The sequence below is a fragment of the Homalodisca vitripennis genome, chromosome 2 (assembly GCF_021130785.1).
Source record: "Homalodisca vitripennis isolate AUS2020 chromosome 2, UT_GWSS_2.1, whole genome shotgun sequence".
In the NCBI taxonomy this organism is placed as follows: domain Eukaryota; kingdom Metazoa; phylum Arthropoda; class Insecta; order Hemiptera; family Cicadellidae; genus Homalodisca; species Homalodisca vitripennis.
This window is the reverse complement of record NC_060208.1, coordinates 55,962,948-55,978,177: the sequence shown is the minus strand read 5'-3', so window position 1 is coordinate 55,978,177 and position 15,230 is coordinate 55,962,948. Positions and strand designations below refer to the sequence as shown.

At 34.9% G+C, this 15,230-nt stretch overlaps 2 protein-coding genes across 5 annotated transcripts in view; one reads left to right on the top strand and one right to left on the bottom strand.

Moving 5' to 3' along the window:
* The window catches only part of LOC124353986 (serine-threonine kinase receptor-associated protein), a 28,568-nt gene extending 26,030 nt beyond the window's left edge, over positions 1–2,538 (bottom strand). Inside the window, exons 1-2 of the mRNA XM_046804091.1 lie at positions 2,303–2,538; positions 1,977–2,116 (exon numbers count right to left, since the gene is read on the bottom strand). Of these exons, the coding sequence (XP_046660047.1) occupies positions 1,977–2,116; positions 2,303–2,417 (255 nt within the window). The 5' untranslated portion in view covers positions 2,418–2,538. The remainder of the gene's footprint in view (positions 1–1,976; positions 2,117–2,302) is intronic.
* Positions 2,539–10,505: 7,967 nt separating this feature from the next.
* Positions 10,506–15,230, top strand: part of LOC124353985 (rRNA N6-adenosine-methyltransferase ZCCHC4-like) — a 34,510-nt gene continuing 29,785 nt past the window's right edge. For 3 of the 4 annotated variants that reach the window (XM_046804090.1, XM_046804087.1, XM_046804089.1), the window contains exons 1-2: positions 10,506–10,567; positions 14,692–14,790. In XM_046804090.1, the coding sequence (XP_046660046.1) occupies positions 14,727–14,790 (64 nt within the window). In that variant the 5' untranslated portion in view covers positions 10,506–10,567; positions 14,692–14,726. Of the gene's footprint in view, positions 10,700–14,691; positions 14,791–15,230 lie in introns of all 4 variants that reach the window. The other variant, XM_046804088.1, reaches the window with a different exon arrangement.

Sequence of the window (15,230 nt, the reverse complement as noted above, 5' to 3'; positions counted from 1 at the left end):
CTCATTCTATCCTATAAATGTGTTAAAAATGTTTGTTGTTCTTTTCATCTGCCTAGTCTTTTGTTAACATAACTTGTATTATTTACTGTCTTAGATTGTTGAATGTTTTTAATATTGATTGTAGTTTGACCATTTACTTGTTGTTGATTGCAATACTGCATAATTTTAAGTTTACATAGTTTATTTATACATTACCTAATAGGTAAAAGTTCAATGTTTTATTTAAATACGAATCTATATGATCCACAAATTGTTTCAATTCTATAGAAATCAAGTTAGACAATTCTTTGGATTTTTTTCACATTTGTTGTATTACGTATTTGTTACAAAAATGTAAATGGTAGAACACTATTAATAAATAAATAATACAGATGATCCCAAGTCTAAGCCAAGTAGCCTAATTAACTAATGATTGTCTTAAGGGAACCAGGTAGTGAAATATTTTAATTTAAAAAAAAATTTTTTTATTATTTATTATTGTTGCCAATCTTTTTCTGAACAATCTGATACCAAATATATGCAAATCTAAGCACTAATTCATATTAATTTTAATTTTTTTGTGCGGGAACGCACTGAGCTGATACACATATCAGTAGGATTTCCCATTTGTTTCCCCTAAAGTTTCCCCTACACCCACTAACAATTTACCAATTGCTGTGATGGAGCACATAAAACCAATATATAAAGACTTAGCAGACCCAAATTTATTTAAAAAATGTGTTCACGGAAAGACACAAAACCAAAACGAGTCCTTCAATAATATGATTTGGACAAGGATTTCCAAAAACAATTTTGTTGGACTTTCCACTTTGACAATTGGAGTGCAAGATGCAATATTGTGTTACAATGATGGAGCTCTTGGGAAGATAAAAGTTCTTGATAAGTTATGTGGCCAAGCAGGAACTAATTGTGTTGTAGGACTCAAGCGACAAGATAAACTCTGCATATTTGAAGATGAAAAAGCCATGAAAGATATAGAAAAAAAAAGCCAAAGAAGTCAGAAAAACAGTGAAACGTAGAATACTTGAGAATGAGGAAGACCCAGATGACCCAGCCTATGGCTATGGTGCACACTAATTATGTTCAAGTAGGTAGGCCTATACACATTTGTTAGTTTTAGGGCAGAGTAAAATTAAATGTTGGTTTTCCGAAAGTTTGTTTTTTTGTCATTTGGTACCATTATTTTGCAAACTATTGAACCAAATTTGACCAAACTTGCACACATTCTTTGTATTATCACAATAAACAATAATAAGATGTATTATTACATGAAAATAAAAAATAAAAAAATTATAACAGTTTTATGCAAAAAAAATGTTTAAAAAATGTTTTAAAATTCAAAAATCAATAAAAAAAAAAGTTTTAAAAAATATATGTTTGAAAATCCTTATTATTGTTAACAGAGCAACAAACAAAATAGTGTGAAAGTTTCATTGCAATATCTCTTTTAGTTTTTGAGAAAAGTGTACCTAAAAAAGGTAAATTTTACATGGGCGAGATTGCCACTACCTGGTCCCCTTAACATCAATAAAGTTTATCCTATGTAACACCAAACTGAACAAAGTATTTATCAAAATCAAGTGGATAGTGTAATGTTTCTCAAATAACCTACAAACCTTCACTGTTCAGTGTTGCGATACAATGTATATCCTATGGTTCAGGCTGAATTAAACAATTCAGTTTTCTAACAATGCATATGTTTAAAGTGAATGAATTGATTCGTTAATATATAATGATATGGCATTTTATAATATTGAAAATATAAACTATTATTAGCTCATGGAATAGTATTACTGACATGCATATAAACATGTCTCAACTTTACCTGATAATTCAGGAATTCTAAGCTTCATATACAAGCTTCAAATTCATGATATATCATGATTGATATATAGTGCAAATAACATGTAATTATGTTGTTTGACCTAATAACAACTGTGATTGTAAGAAGTAATATACTTAGGCATAAAAATTACCTTAGCATTGAAATCTGCAGCACCTGTAGCTGCCTTCGTTGCATCTTTATTTAAGGCAACCCCCCAAACAGCTCCCTTGTGACCTTCGAAGGTCCCTATCCAATCTCCGGTATCGCCTTGACGCAACATGGGTTTTCCATCTGAAAATAAGTTAATAAACTAAAGACAACATTATCAACAAATACATGAAGCCATAGTCTATTTGACCAAGTCACAGAGAGAATACATAATACGTACGTTAATTTGATTAGGTTAAAATCTAACCAATATCAAAAATAGGCCAAGGTAAACAAGCAGAACTTGGGCTAAACAACGAAGTTACTAACCTTTGCAAGCCGATATCAAGAAATACGAACTTTCTGTGATATCACTAAAGGCTAAATTGACGACTGGACGGGTGTGGCCACTGCAAGTTAAGGGCGTTTGTCTTAAATTTGCCATTACGATGTTAATAACCAACTATTCTATAACCGAACGATGTTAATATCGGTACTATCGCTGTCGGAAATCGCGAAATACAGCGACAAACTAAAAGGACCTCCTACTACATCAGTTGCTCACGGCCGACTGAATTGAAATGAGTTTTGTTTTACTGAGTTGCTGCTGCTGCCAACATACAAAGAATGAAGGTCTCCTATGTAAATTGAAATATTACACAGACATTTTAATCATGTCTAATATATTAAATAAACAATTTGGATTTTGGAAGCGAATTTGAGGTTAATATACTTTAAATATATAGTATATATTAGTGTTAAAAATATATTTTCTTATAAAATGTAAATGTATAAATTACAGACTGCAGTTCCATTATTCGAATAACCGCGTATAAAATTAGAAGAGTTAATATACAGGGTGATTCAAAACTAAACGGCAATCTCTCGGTAGCTTATTTTATAGCTAAAAACAAGTAAAAAAGTTCATATAACCATATGCCCGGAAACGCTTCGTTAGCGAGTTACGCCTAGCGAAAGATTTCGCCTAAGAGATAACTCATCCTTCTGATAATAAATTGACAGATTTAGACTTATTAGGCAGGTCCATATCATGTCTATGTTATCAAGGGGTAACGTTAAGTAATGTTTAAGTAACGTTGGACCAGTAAGAGCAACTTTGTTATCTTAGTTATAAAGCAATATCTTTGTCCATAAAATCCAAATATCAAGTGTTGTAAACCTGAATTGCGTACTACACGTAAATTCAAATGCTATTTTGTATCTTTTACTAGCGTGAAATCATAAACTCAATAGAATCTAATCTATAAACACAAAACTTCATCCAAGTTACAGACCACGAAATTTCAACTGATTTTTAATTTTCAGTGGTAAATATTTGTTGTACTTACCAATGTAAGTGCGTGGATTTTACAACATTCTACAAGTAAGAAACCTAATACTTCATAACACTCATGAGGGTAGTTTATTTACTATAAATGTATCACAAGAATTCACAACTCAGCCCTATTATTCAATATTTTTGGGCTACCTTTATTCCGATAAAAGGTTACCACAAGTATAGGCGTATCCAAGAGGGTTTTGCAATGACGCACTTAATTGATTTTATAACATATATTAATAATTAAAAGTTTGCACAACCAAACTAAGGAATCATCTCGGCCTCTTAAATTATATTTGACTTGAGATTCGTATTTTGAAGTTACTACTTTTTTGGCGGGCTATCGATGTATATTTTGCAAGGGGGGAAAATTTCGTTTCGTGTCATAGAACGTCACGCATCACGCAATTTGCTCTGTAGCCGCTAGGGGCGGGACTATCACGGCCATTTTATGTCAGTTCCGTTCAGTTAGCGGTTATCCAGCCGTGCTAATGAGATGTTACTGTCGCTCCTTATTGAAGTAACTGCTTTTTTAGCGGTCTATAGATGTATGTTTAAAGAATTAAAAATAAATGGCTTGTACCTTTTCTAGCTACCAAAGCCATTGTGTAATTTAATCCAGGAAGAAAATGAGTCTTTCTGTTGATTATAACTATGACCTTTACTCAATTACATTCGGCCTTACCTTACATTCCCTTAAGGGACAGGGTAGGGCCTATCTAAACAATGTTAAATTGACCAAACATTTGCACACATTTCTCAATAACCATAACAGATATCCCAATGAAATTTTTTCACAATAATAATTATACTATTGTACAATGTTTAACAGGAGGAATTTAAAAAATATTTTGAAAAGTTTATTTTTTTGATTTTTTATAAACTACAACAAAAACTTTGTTTTTAGCGTAATATTTTATTTTTATTTTTTTCTAGAATGAATATTGATAAAATCTTTCGTTAAACCATACAAATAAGTTAGTTTTATATGTAATAAAAATTTCAGAGCTTTAAACCTCTCCAATGCTGAGAAAAGTGTGCAAATGTATTTAAAAAATGTAAGTTTCGGAAATCGCAAAAAACGCCAAGAAAAACAATGTTTTAATGGTAAATACATGAATGTAACGTAAACTTACTTTTAATGCATCCCATGATCATATCTGGGGTCATCAGGATCCTCTTCCACTTCTTTAATTTTCATTTTTTATGTCTTCTCATTTGTCTAGCCTTCTTTGTGATCTCTAACACTTGTTTTTGCGCAAAGTATACTCGGTCCTTATCCAACCTTTTCATAGCTTCAATTGTGTTTAGGCCTATTTTCATGTTACATTATTTCATAGTTTCACATTTGGCAATGTAACCATCATTAAAACATGAAATTGCATCATAAATGCCAAAATGCAATGTTTTATTAGCTACAAAGGCAGTTTTGGGAATGCGGTTCCAAATAACATTGTTCACGCTCTCATTTGGATTTTGGGTTTTCCCATGAACACATTTTTTTGTAGATCTGCTTTGGCTAGGTCATTACAAATAGGTTTAATCTCCTTCATAACTACTGCAGGTAGTGCCTTTTTATGGGAAAAATGTTGTTGGTTCGCAACTGCCTTTTGGTAGTTGCACCACTATTGCTTGCACCACAATACTTTTTATTTTACTCCAGTGAACATGACGTTTTTATATATACAGTATATTACTTACACGAATAAAATATAAACAACTAACACTATTCATTCTAGAAGCTCTTTTATTATTTGAATATTTATAAATTTAAAAACAAACACTCGAATAATATACTTATTGGAAATATTTGTAATAGTATTTTGATGTGTTTGTTTTTAAATTTAAAACTAATACTAATAAAAAACGTATTTTTCCTGGTGGAAGAGGAGAAAAATTCCTTTGGATTCACTTTGGGTACAAATATTCTTGCGTTGTAATTCCCTTGGCATGACTCTAAAGAGTTAAATGGTGTTTTCACTAAACAAACCACCTCTTCCCTCACTTACTCAAAACTGAGACGGGACTACTTATTTGTATTATATCAGCTCAGCGAGGGACTTTAACAGCAGCGGCCTTTTTGTATTCAACTCTTTTATTTTCCTTTCGATCATCTTCTAAATCGTATTAGATATCAAATGCATGTTCCAAGCATTCAAGCACTTTCCAACATTATGACTACTGTGTTACTAGGAGTTAATATTCCTACTACGGTTCCATTTCCTCCCTCTCTGACAACCATCTGCAGCAGACTATAATTGTGTGCTCTATAGTATCCTGCTCCTCGATAGAGTATTTGCAGGCTGCATAATCACTTCTCCTCTGAAACAAGGAGCTATACCAAAGTTTCCACGACCACTGTATATTGAGTGAGGTGGAAATTGACCTCATCATGCATACCTACGGTCGTAAGTCTGGGATAAGCTTCCGGGTCCAAGTTTTTGTCTCCACTACCCTCCATCTTTCTGGCACTTTACTTCGTAATTCCCTCCTGACTTTAGTCCCATCTCTCCCCTCGTGAACTTTCACTCTCATTTGCCAGTAGATCAAGTGACGGGATTCATGTTATGATGCAGTTACTTCCACCACACGTACCTGAAAATGTTGGTTATAATCCTTCCAAATACTAGGTATTTCATTTTCAGCTGAGGTTGCAGACGCATGCATCCAATCATGAACGTTACAGGTCGCAATCTCCTCAAGTTCTTTCTTTAGAAGTATTAGTATGAGCTGTTCAGTAAGCTTTCCCATATTGTCTAGTAGACGCAGAGGTCGGTAGGATGGTGGAAATTCTTCTCGTTTTCCCTGCTTTGGTATCAAAACCAGTCTTTCCATCCTCTATCCATCTGGGAACAATTCTTGTTTGATTACTAAGTTCATAACTACTAACACTTTTTCCCCAACTACGCAGATTACCTCCTTCAACGATTCTGCTGGTATGCCATCTGGTTCCTGTCTTGGACTCTTCTTTCTTCTTATCTTTTCTCTAGAAGTATGGAGCTCCTCCGGTCTGAAAGGGGGAAATATTCAAAACTGCAATTCCCTTATAATCTGTGGGCTGGTGCGTTGGGAAAAGTTCGCCCTCACATGCTCTTACTAGTGCAAGGTCTAATTGTGGAGCCTTTCTATCAATTGTCTTAGCTACTATTTTATTTGCAGTTCTCCAGACATACGCATTTATTTTCAGACATAGCTCAGTCCACGCTTTCCTTTTTTTTAGTGTGCTATGGCTTGCGTACTAGTCTGGCCTCATGCAACCCATCATAAAGTTCTGCTACAACTATAGATTCTCTACCATACCTCCTAGAAGCTTGTGTGTAGCATTCTCGATTCTTCAAACATGTCCGATGAGGTTCAGCTAGTTCGTCATTCCACCAATACATAGGTCGTCGATTTACGCAGGCTCTCCGTTTTAGGGTTTCTCGACAAGCTAGTTGGACTTATTCTGTAGCCTTGTGAGCCCCAGGTTCCGCATCGATTCTTCTATTATTAACTTTCTCGAGGCTTTCCTGAACTTTTTCGCATCCTTAGGTCCAAGGCTCCAGCTATAAATGGTGCGTGCAGAAGGCTGACTTCCACCATGGAATTTGTAAGAAACCCACACGTGGTCACTCAACATCTCATCAAGTAAGACTCGCCAGCGGTTGAATATTCGTGCAAGATTCTCTGATGCAAATATTAGGTCAATAGACCCTCTTATGCTGCAGGATGGGATGATCCCCACATTGATGACTACTAGTCCACAAGCGGCTGCCCAGTCTTCCACTCCTCTTCCTAGTCTATCTGAGACTGGTGATCCCCAGTCTGCTGATTTGGCATTAAAATATCCTGCTATTATTGCTTGTGTGTGTCCCTTCTGAATTACAAATTCCAAATTTTCCAGAGACTGCCTAAATTCTTGACACGTTTAGTAAGAAGTAGCAGCTAAACACATTTATGCCGTTCTTACCCTCACAAAGATTGCTTCTGGCCCAATTGAAGATATTAACCAATTAGCTGATCTCAAGAGCACAGCTGTGTTTCGTAATAGATCTGTTTTCCAGTTTCCTCTTGCTACTACTGCTCTGTTCAGTTACAAATAGTAGCTCACTGGATAACTCCTGAGTTCTTGCTAGTAACATGTTATTAGCTGGTTTTCGATTTATATTTAACTGCAGGAGTTTAATGAACTTTGGGTTTTCATGGTTTCTTCCTTTATTCTCCGGATAATTGTCACGAACGTGTCCTTCTTTTTGACATCTAAAGCAGAGCGTTCGCGTGTCACCTCCCTTACATTATCGTGCGATTTGTCCATCTTTGCAGCATCTAGAGCATCTTTTCTTATCTTCTCTGAATCGAATTTGACAAAATATCCAGCCTATCTTGATGCGATGGTGCGATGAAGCTTTATTGCTTCAAGTGCCAACTGTTTTGGGAGTATAAAAGTTGCATTTTGTGTCCCTCCGAATGCTGGTCATATTGAGGTAACTTTAATATCCAAGGGATCACTACTGTATTTGATGGCCTTCTCCAATCCACAATGTACTTCTTCTTTTGTTGTCTCTCTATTCAAATCCTTTACGTGTACAACAGCTCTTTGTCTAGGTACCACAAGTGCCGTTATTTGTTTGTTTTGTTTTCGCGCGTAAACTATTCAACCGGTTTTACTGAAATTTTACATGAATTTTCTAAGGGTCTCTGATATGAATATAGGTATATTCTTATTTCGAAAACCCCTCTGAGCTACACCCTACTGCTCTCTAAAAAAGTGAAAAATCCATCTTGGGCTCAAAAGTTGCGAAGTATTAATTAATCATGCGCATCAAACATTCTTTTGAAATTCCTAAAAAAGATACAAAGAAACCTATATAATATCTCAGTCTTGACTGAAATATAATATCTTAAGAAACAAGGTAAAAAGTCAGAGAGTAAAATTGTGCTCATTTTGACTTAACGGAAACCACAGCTTTTCAAATAAACAAGACAGCGGAAATTGTGGAAGGACTATGATGAAACCCAAATTGCGATTACAGTATTATATTATAGGTATCCCGAAAGAAGTACAGGAAATAATTAACTAATTTAGTGTATTGTTTTACAATAAAGCACATTATTTTATATGTTATGCAGGAATATAAATATAACTTTCTCAAATATTTTTTGAAAATTTTCAGTAATTGATATTAGTCTCATGCTATCAAAATTGTTATATTTTTAGAATGAGGATAGCTTTAAAAATCGTCAAATCTGTTGTGAAGACGCACTGAGTTATCCAAGAGTTAGTCAATATAGGAGATAGCTCAAATTATACATATTCTTTGCCGATAAAAGAAGATAAGTAAAAAAAATACTCAGGCAGTTGTAATACTCTTTTGAGAACAGTGAATGCATCTAGAGATTCAAAGAACTGGATTTTGTAAAATAAAATATATGAATTAGTAATGGGAAACTTAAATTGAACAGTGATTTACACCATTACTATTCCATAAAATTACAATATCCTCGTCAAAATAAACGTTCATTTGAAGTTATAATTCAAGGCTCATATTTAGTTTGTTTTAAAAGGTTAAAATTAATCCTTCCACTGTTGGACAATATGAAAGCAACATCGTTATGGTATCAGTTGGGTTTAGAGTGTAGGTCCAGTTCACCTTCCTTTTATTGCAACGTCTGTCAGTGTCTCAGACTTGACTCCTGGAATCTAGAGTCATGTTCGTCTGAAGAGATTCAAAGAAAGTCGACGAAGAAGAAGCTCAAAACGAAACATTTATATCGTTTCGACATAGACACCTATAAATAGGTGAAGAGGTAGCCTCATTTTTATCATCAGATACACAATTGAGTGCACTACGTTGTGATAGACAAGACCTTTAAGCACGGTGGAGCAACCGAGTTTTTTTACACATAACGTGGCTATGGTAAAAAGGCTGAGACAATTGAATTTTGAGGTTAGCTCCAGTTCACCTTCCTCTTATCGCAGCGTCTGGTATCTGACACTGTCTTAGACTTGATTCCTGGAATCTGGATTCATCAGCGTCATATACCAGACGCTGCAATAAAAGGAAGTTGAACTGAAGCTAATTGAATCAACCCTTCCTACCATAGCTACGTTATGTGTAGGAAGTTATGGTATCAGTCACATTACCCAGGCAATGCAAAATTGTCTGTAATATTTAAAGACCATACCCGCAAACAATCTAGTATCATCTATCCTTTTCTCAATTTCAACACTATTGTTCCTTCAATGTCTACTTGAGCCCACTCACTGAGAGTAGTTTAAGTCGAACGTGAGGTTACAGAGCAGGGATTTTGACATAAAACTGTCAGATAGGTACTTCCTAACCACTGATGTCAATGAGCCAAAACTACAAAACAAAGAGCCAACAATAACAACAGTAAAAGTAACTACATACTTTAAGGGATCAGTTCAAAATACAAATAATCTAAGAATGAAAAAGCAAATCGTTTATGCGTAAATATGAGGCGTAGTTTTTGATTTGTTTTAATTCTTTTCAATAGGTCGAAGACAGTGTGTATCAGTAGTATCCCTACAGAGCTCTTATACTATGACACATTGCTCAGAAGGAGTGCCACAGGGTTGTATTCTTTCACCAGTCCTCTTCTTAATTTATATTGAAGAACCAAGGTGCAACGAGAAGATTCAAATCTTGTCATGTATGCTGACAATGTTTTCGGACATGGTGAAAGACTGGGCTTCTTGTGCTATAACGCAGTTAAATGGTTGGTTTAAAGATAACGGGATGTGTTTTAATCTGTTAAACATCAAGGCCGTTAAGTTCTCTAAATGAACCAAAAATAAACTCCCAAGGTTAATAATGAAGTAATGAACAAATTTTTACCCTACGTAAAAATCTCTATGTGGATTTTTTATCATTATAACCATAATGTAACACGGTCTAATGGATTAACATCAAAGACCCAATAAATAATGTACCATTAAGTTTTATGGGTAGTATTTAAAGCCAATTATCTGGCAAATCAGAAATACACTATTGTAAGGGTGGTGAATTTCCCCAGGAGTACAAATAGGTTGTTTTAGGTGGTTTATGGAACTGCTGAAATCATAGACTGGTAGGCCTCATGGTGTACTTCCGGGATGCGCAAAAGGCCCTTGATGCTTAATTAGTGTATGACAGAAGACCACCCCACAATATAAGAAGAAGAAGAAGAAGGTGCAAATGCAAACACCCATTCGTGAAAACTAAACAGTAAACAAACACTAAACCTAAACGTTGTGGACAATATGTACCTGCGATGTAAGTGCAGTTTTGTATTGTTATACCTACACTATATCTGAAAGTAAAGCTGAATTTCTCTCAATTAAGAATATTAACATTAGCTCAAATTTATTTATCTTGGCTTATGAAGAAATTTGTTATTTATGTGAAGTAAGCCAAGTATTTTCTTTTCAGACTCCTACTAAATATTAGGCCTTAATTTTTAACCTACTTGACTATTGAAACAGTTGTTAGTTACGATAATCACAGTAGTTACTAAGTTACTTGGGGCGGGGTTTTAATAAGCGGCATACACTCCTTATTCGATTAATATCATCTAACTTAAAATCGTACACAATAAGAGTTGTAATAAATTACCGTAACAAGAAGAATCTCGTACATAACAATTGTTAAAACGTAAATTTTACAATAACATAATGAAACCTACTATGGCCTAGACTTATCTTGTTCAGCAATAAGTAGGCCTAACCACTTTTGTGAAATATAGGAAAGAATTCTCCTTATGTGTTACCAGAATCCAAACCCACATGTTGAAGCCACAACAAATCTCGTCACTTGTGAGAAATATCTTACATATTTTCCTCATATTTATCGCCAATTACGAGTAATAAGTTGAAATCTATGCTGTTACATAAATTGTAATATCGAATTATCTTACGGACAAAAACAATCAAACCATTCAATAATAGTAATCGAATAACGAGTGTAGGCCCCTTATAAAAGTCTACCCGTTACTAGTACTAAGTTATATCAAGTAAATATTTGTAGTTAATCGTAATTCCAATATTTTCAGTAGGATAGTTTACGCTAGCTGGCTGTAGTATAATAAGCGCCAACACTCCAGTGATGATAACATTGAATCATAACTATTGATGAGTAAATAATCCTTGCTACAACTACTTGTACCAAATTACATTTTATTTCAAATTACAGTATATAATGTTATTGTGAATAAAAAAATAATGTAGGATATGTATTTATGTTGTATAACAAACAAAACAGTATTAAATTTACTTATTATTTTAAATGTTAGGATAATCGTAACCAACATTAAATATAATAACCTATGTTGAATAATAACCTGTAAAGCACTTACGTAATCTGAACTAGAATTTGGGTACTATCTGAAGGGATGTTTTTCTTTTTTCACCAGCAGTGCGGAGTGGAAGCCCGCATTGATGATCAGAAGCATTTCAAATCGGTACTTTCTCAATCTTAGATCACATCCTAAATCTTTCAACGTGATCTGACATCGGTTTAGTTTCACATTTAGTTTCATGTATATAAAATGCACAGTGCTGCGTTGCTAGTCTACGAACTGTCTGATTGAAAAACACCTGCCTACTCTTGGATCATAAAGTATAGAAACCACAAATTAACTAATAGCTAACTAAAATGAATCAAACCCAAACCAAGAATAAAAATTAAAATCCTTATTAGACAACCACTTTTATCCATATAATTCAAAAATTATAAAATTACATACTTTAAATTAGTACTCTTATAAATATCTTATATAAAACTGTAGTCTTACTAGGATTTTAAGTATTTTTAAAAGTGAAGTTTTGTTGAAAACTTCAAGTAACAGCTCCATTTTTGTTCGTACCACATAAACACTTAAATTTAATGGTAAATCTTAAGCTCAGCGACTACCGCTCCGATCGCCGTAATATTTTGCATACTAACACAGGTTAACGTAATTTCACCGAAAAAAATAGTCCTGATTATCGCTACCACATAAAAACCAGCTTTTCGGCAGTAAAATGTTGGCAATACAAAACACATAAATAACAAGATTTTCGACTATCAAACATAAAAACAATGGCCGACCATGGTCGTTTTGATGAGTTGACAGTAGTCACGTGACAAACAGGAAGGTTTCCGATTGGCCGGGCGGATCACGTGACCTATAGTACGGCTTCGATTGTCCGCCGGATGTAAACAAACAAACCCACGTGGAAAAGGAATAATTAGTGAAATTATTGACATGGCTTGCGATGGGTTCTTGTCACACGCTATTCTTTGAAGCATGTTTATTTGATGAAAAGCGTGTTATTAACGTGTTTTGTGCGCACAATGTGCTTCCAACGAAAGACAAATTGTGTGAAGTGCGGAAAACTCGGTGAACTTGACAGATGACTTAAAGTTCAGGTGTGGATAGATTGTTAATTTGCAGAAGAAAGCCCGGAAAAAAGTGTGGCTGGCGTGTTTCAGCGAAGGTCGGCACGTTCCTGGAGCGAAGTAGAGTTAATATTAACACATTGTGGCGTTTTATCATAACATATCTTTTCACATCACACCTCCGAGGCACTCATTTGTTAAAATTCATCTTCATCTCACAGACCCGACAATAGTGGACTACTACTCGTTTCATCCGGGAAGTCTACATTGACCATTTGAAAAGAAACAGCCAACAGTTGGGCGGACCCGGCGCCGTAGTTGAGATCGATGAAGCCAAATTTGGCAAAAGAAAATACAACAGAGGACGGATAGTAAAAGGGACAGTGGGTGTTGGGGGGAATAGATCGGGAGACCAAGCACACTTTCCTTATCCCAGTTAAAGACCGTACGGCGAAGACTCTGATACGGAGTATTAAAACTTGGGTGTTGCCAGGATCTACAATAATAAACTGATTGCTGGAAGGCCTACAATACCCTATCACAGTATCAGTTTAATCACCTGACTGTGAATCACACAAAGAACTTTGTTGACCCCCCTTAACATCCGCCTGTACCAACACAATTGAACGGAAGTGGCGTGACGTCCGGTCAGAAGTCCCCAAATACGGTCGCAAGAGCAAGCACTTCGTCGGCTACCTCGCGGAGTACTTGTTTAAAACCAGAAGTACATCCCAGAAGAAAGGGTTCACGCTTATCCTCGAGGCAGTGGCTGCGTTGTACCCCCCAAAATACCATTAAGGTAATTTTTTTTAAATTTTAATTGTTTTTATTTCAATTTTTTGTTTAATTTTAATTTTTTGTACTTTGGGATTATACCGACCATACCAGACATGAATCGTTATTTGAAATTTTGCTTCTACTGATTACTAGATTAGCCTATAGAACAATATTTCGTCAATATAAAACAGGAATTGTCTTATCTCAAACCCCTCCCCATCCTCAGACAGAGGTCAAAGTCGAGCGGTCTAGTAGATAACGTGATTGCAGGTAGAGCCTAGCTTGCCTATTCAAAACTCAGATCAGGCGATGCTTGCTTGCCCGCTGCGCAGCGCTTCGCGCTGCTTGCTTCTTTTAGAAAAAAAAAATTAACTCGAGCTTTGCAAAAGTCCAAGCCCAGATCACGCCATGACTGCTTACACGCACAACACTCAGACAGAACTAACGCAGGTTTCATTACAGGGCAAATGATGAGCGGCGCGCGTTTATTACTGATAAGATAAGACGAGTTTATACTAGAATTCGTACATGGACTACTGCCCTACGAACTAATAACACCAAAAAAAAAAAAACGAATAAATGCATTGGTCAGTCAGGTTTTTCAAATTTTGTCTTTTCCAAAAATTTTTTTTGGGGGGAAGGAGTAAACGGCTACGGCGATAACCGGGACTACTTTTTTTCGGTGAAATTACGTGCCCTGCGAAACTAATACCACCAAAAAAACGAATAAATGCACTGTCAGTCAGGTTTTTTAATTTTTATTTTTTTCCAAAAATTTTTTGGTGGGGGGGGTGGGGGGGGGGGAGTAAACGGCTACGGCGATAATCGGGACTATTTTTTTCGGTGAAATTACGTTAACCTGTGTTAGAATGCAAAAAATTACGGCGATCGGAGCGGTAGTCGCTGTTCTTAAGATTTGCCAATTTAATGTTTGTAAACAATTTGCTCTAGATGTCTAGACAAAAGCAAAAAGTCTGTTGTGAACATTATCACAGTATCAATATGCTTCAATACAGTATAATATCTGAAAGTGTACCATAGAGCTAGCTTACAATCTCCTCTTTACATTGACAATTTTAGGAACAGTTCTAGCGGCTATACGCATATTATGTAGTGCATGATAAGGGACTAGATTATAAAAACGGATTAGAATCTGGTTCAGAGCAGCAGGAGGGTTAATAATTTTATGTATTCTTAGTGGCTACATTTTGATTGTCTTTTGATACATCTTGATTTTGTTTCAGATCAATTTATTTCTAAACTTAGTTGATTTTACTACATGCAAATGGCTGTGATTAAAGTTGTATGCAAAAATTTGAAAAATAATCCTCAATGTCCACATGGTAAGTAAATGGTAATCCTAATTAATGACTTAGCTTTAGTTTAACTCAAACAGGAGTAAAATAACATTATTACAAACCTACAATAAACCCATATTTACAAACTAAAATAATGTTTAAATGTACTTAAAATATCATAGGAGGCAATCTTGATAACACTTGCCATCATCTTATGTATCCAACATAATTTATTTTAGTCAATAAGTTTACTTGCTTTAACTATTAAATATATTAAAGTACAAACAATAGCGTAATAGCAATAAACAATTATATTTATTTTTAATTTTAATAGTAGACTACATAAAGTGAAAGTGACAGTATCTTGGCTGTGTGTTTAAATATTTTATTATTATGTGTGCCACAGAGATTGTTAAAAGGCAGTAAATTAAAATTAAAACTTTGTTGTAAGGAATTTTAAAAAGTAGTAAAGTAAGGCAATAAAT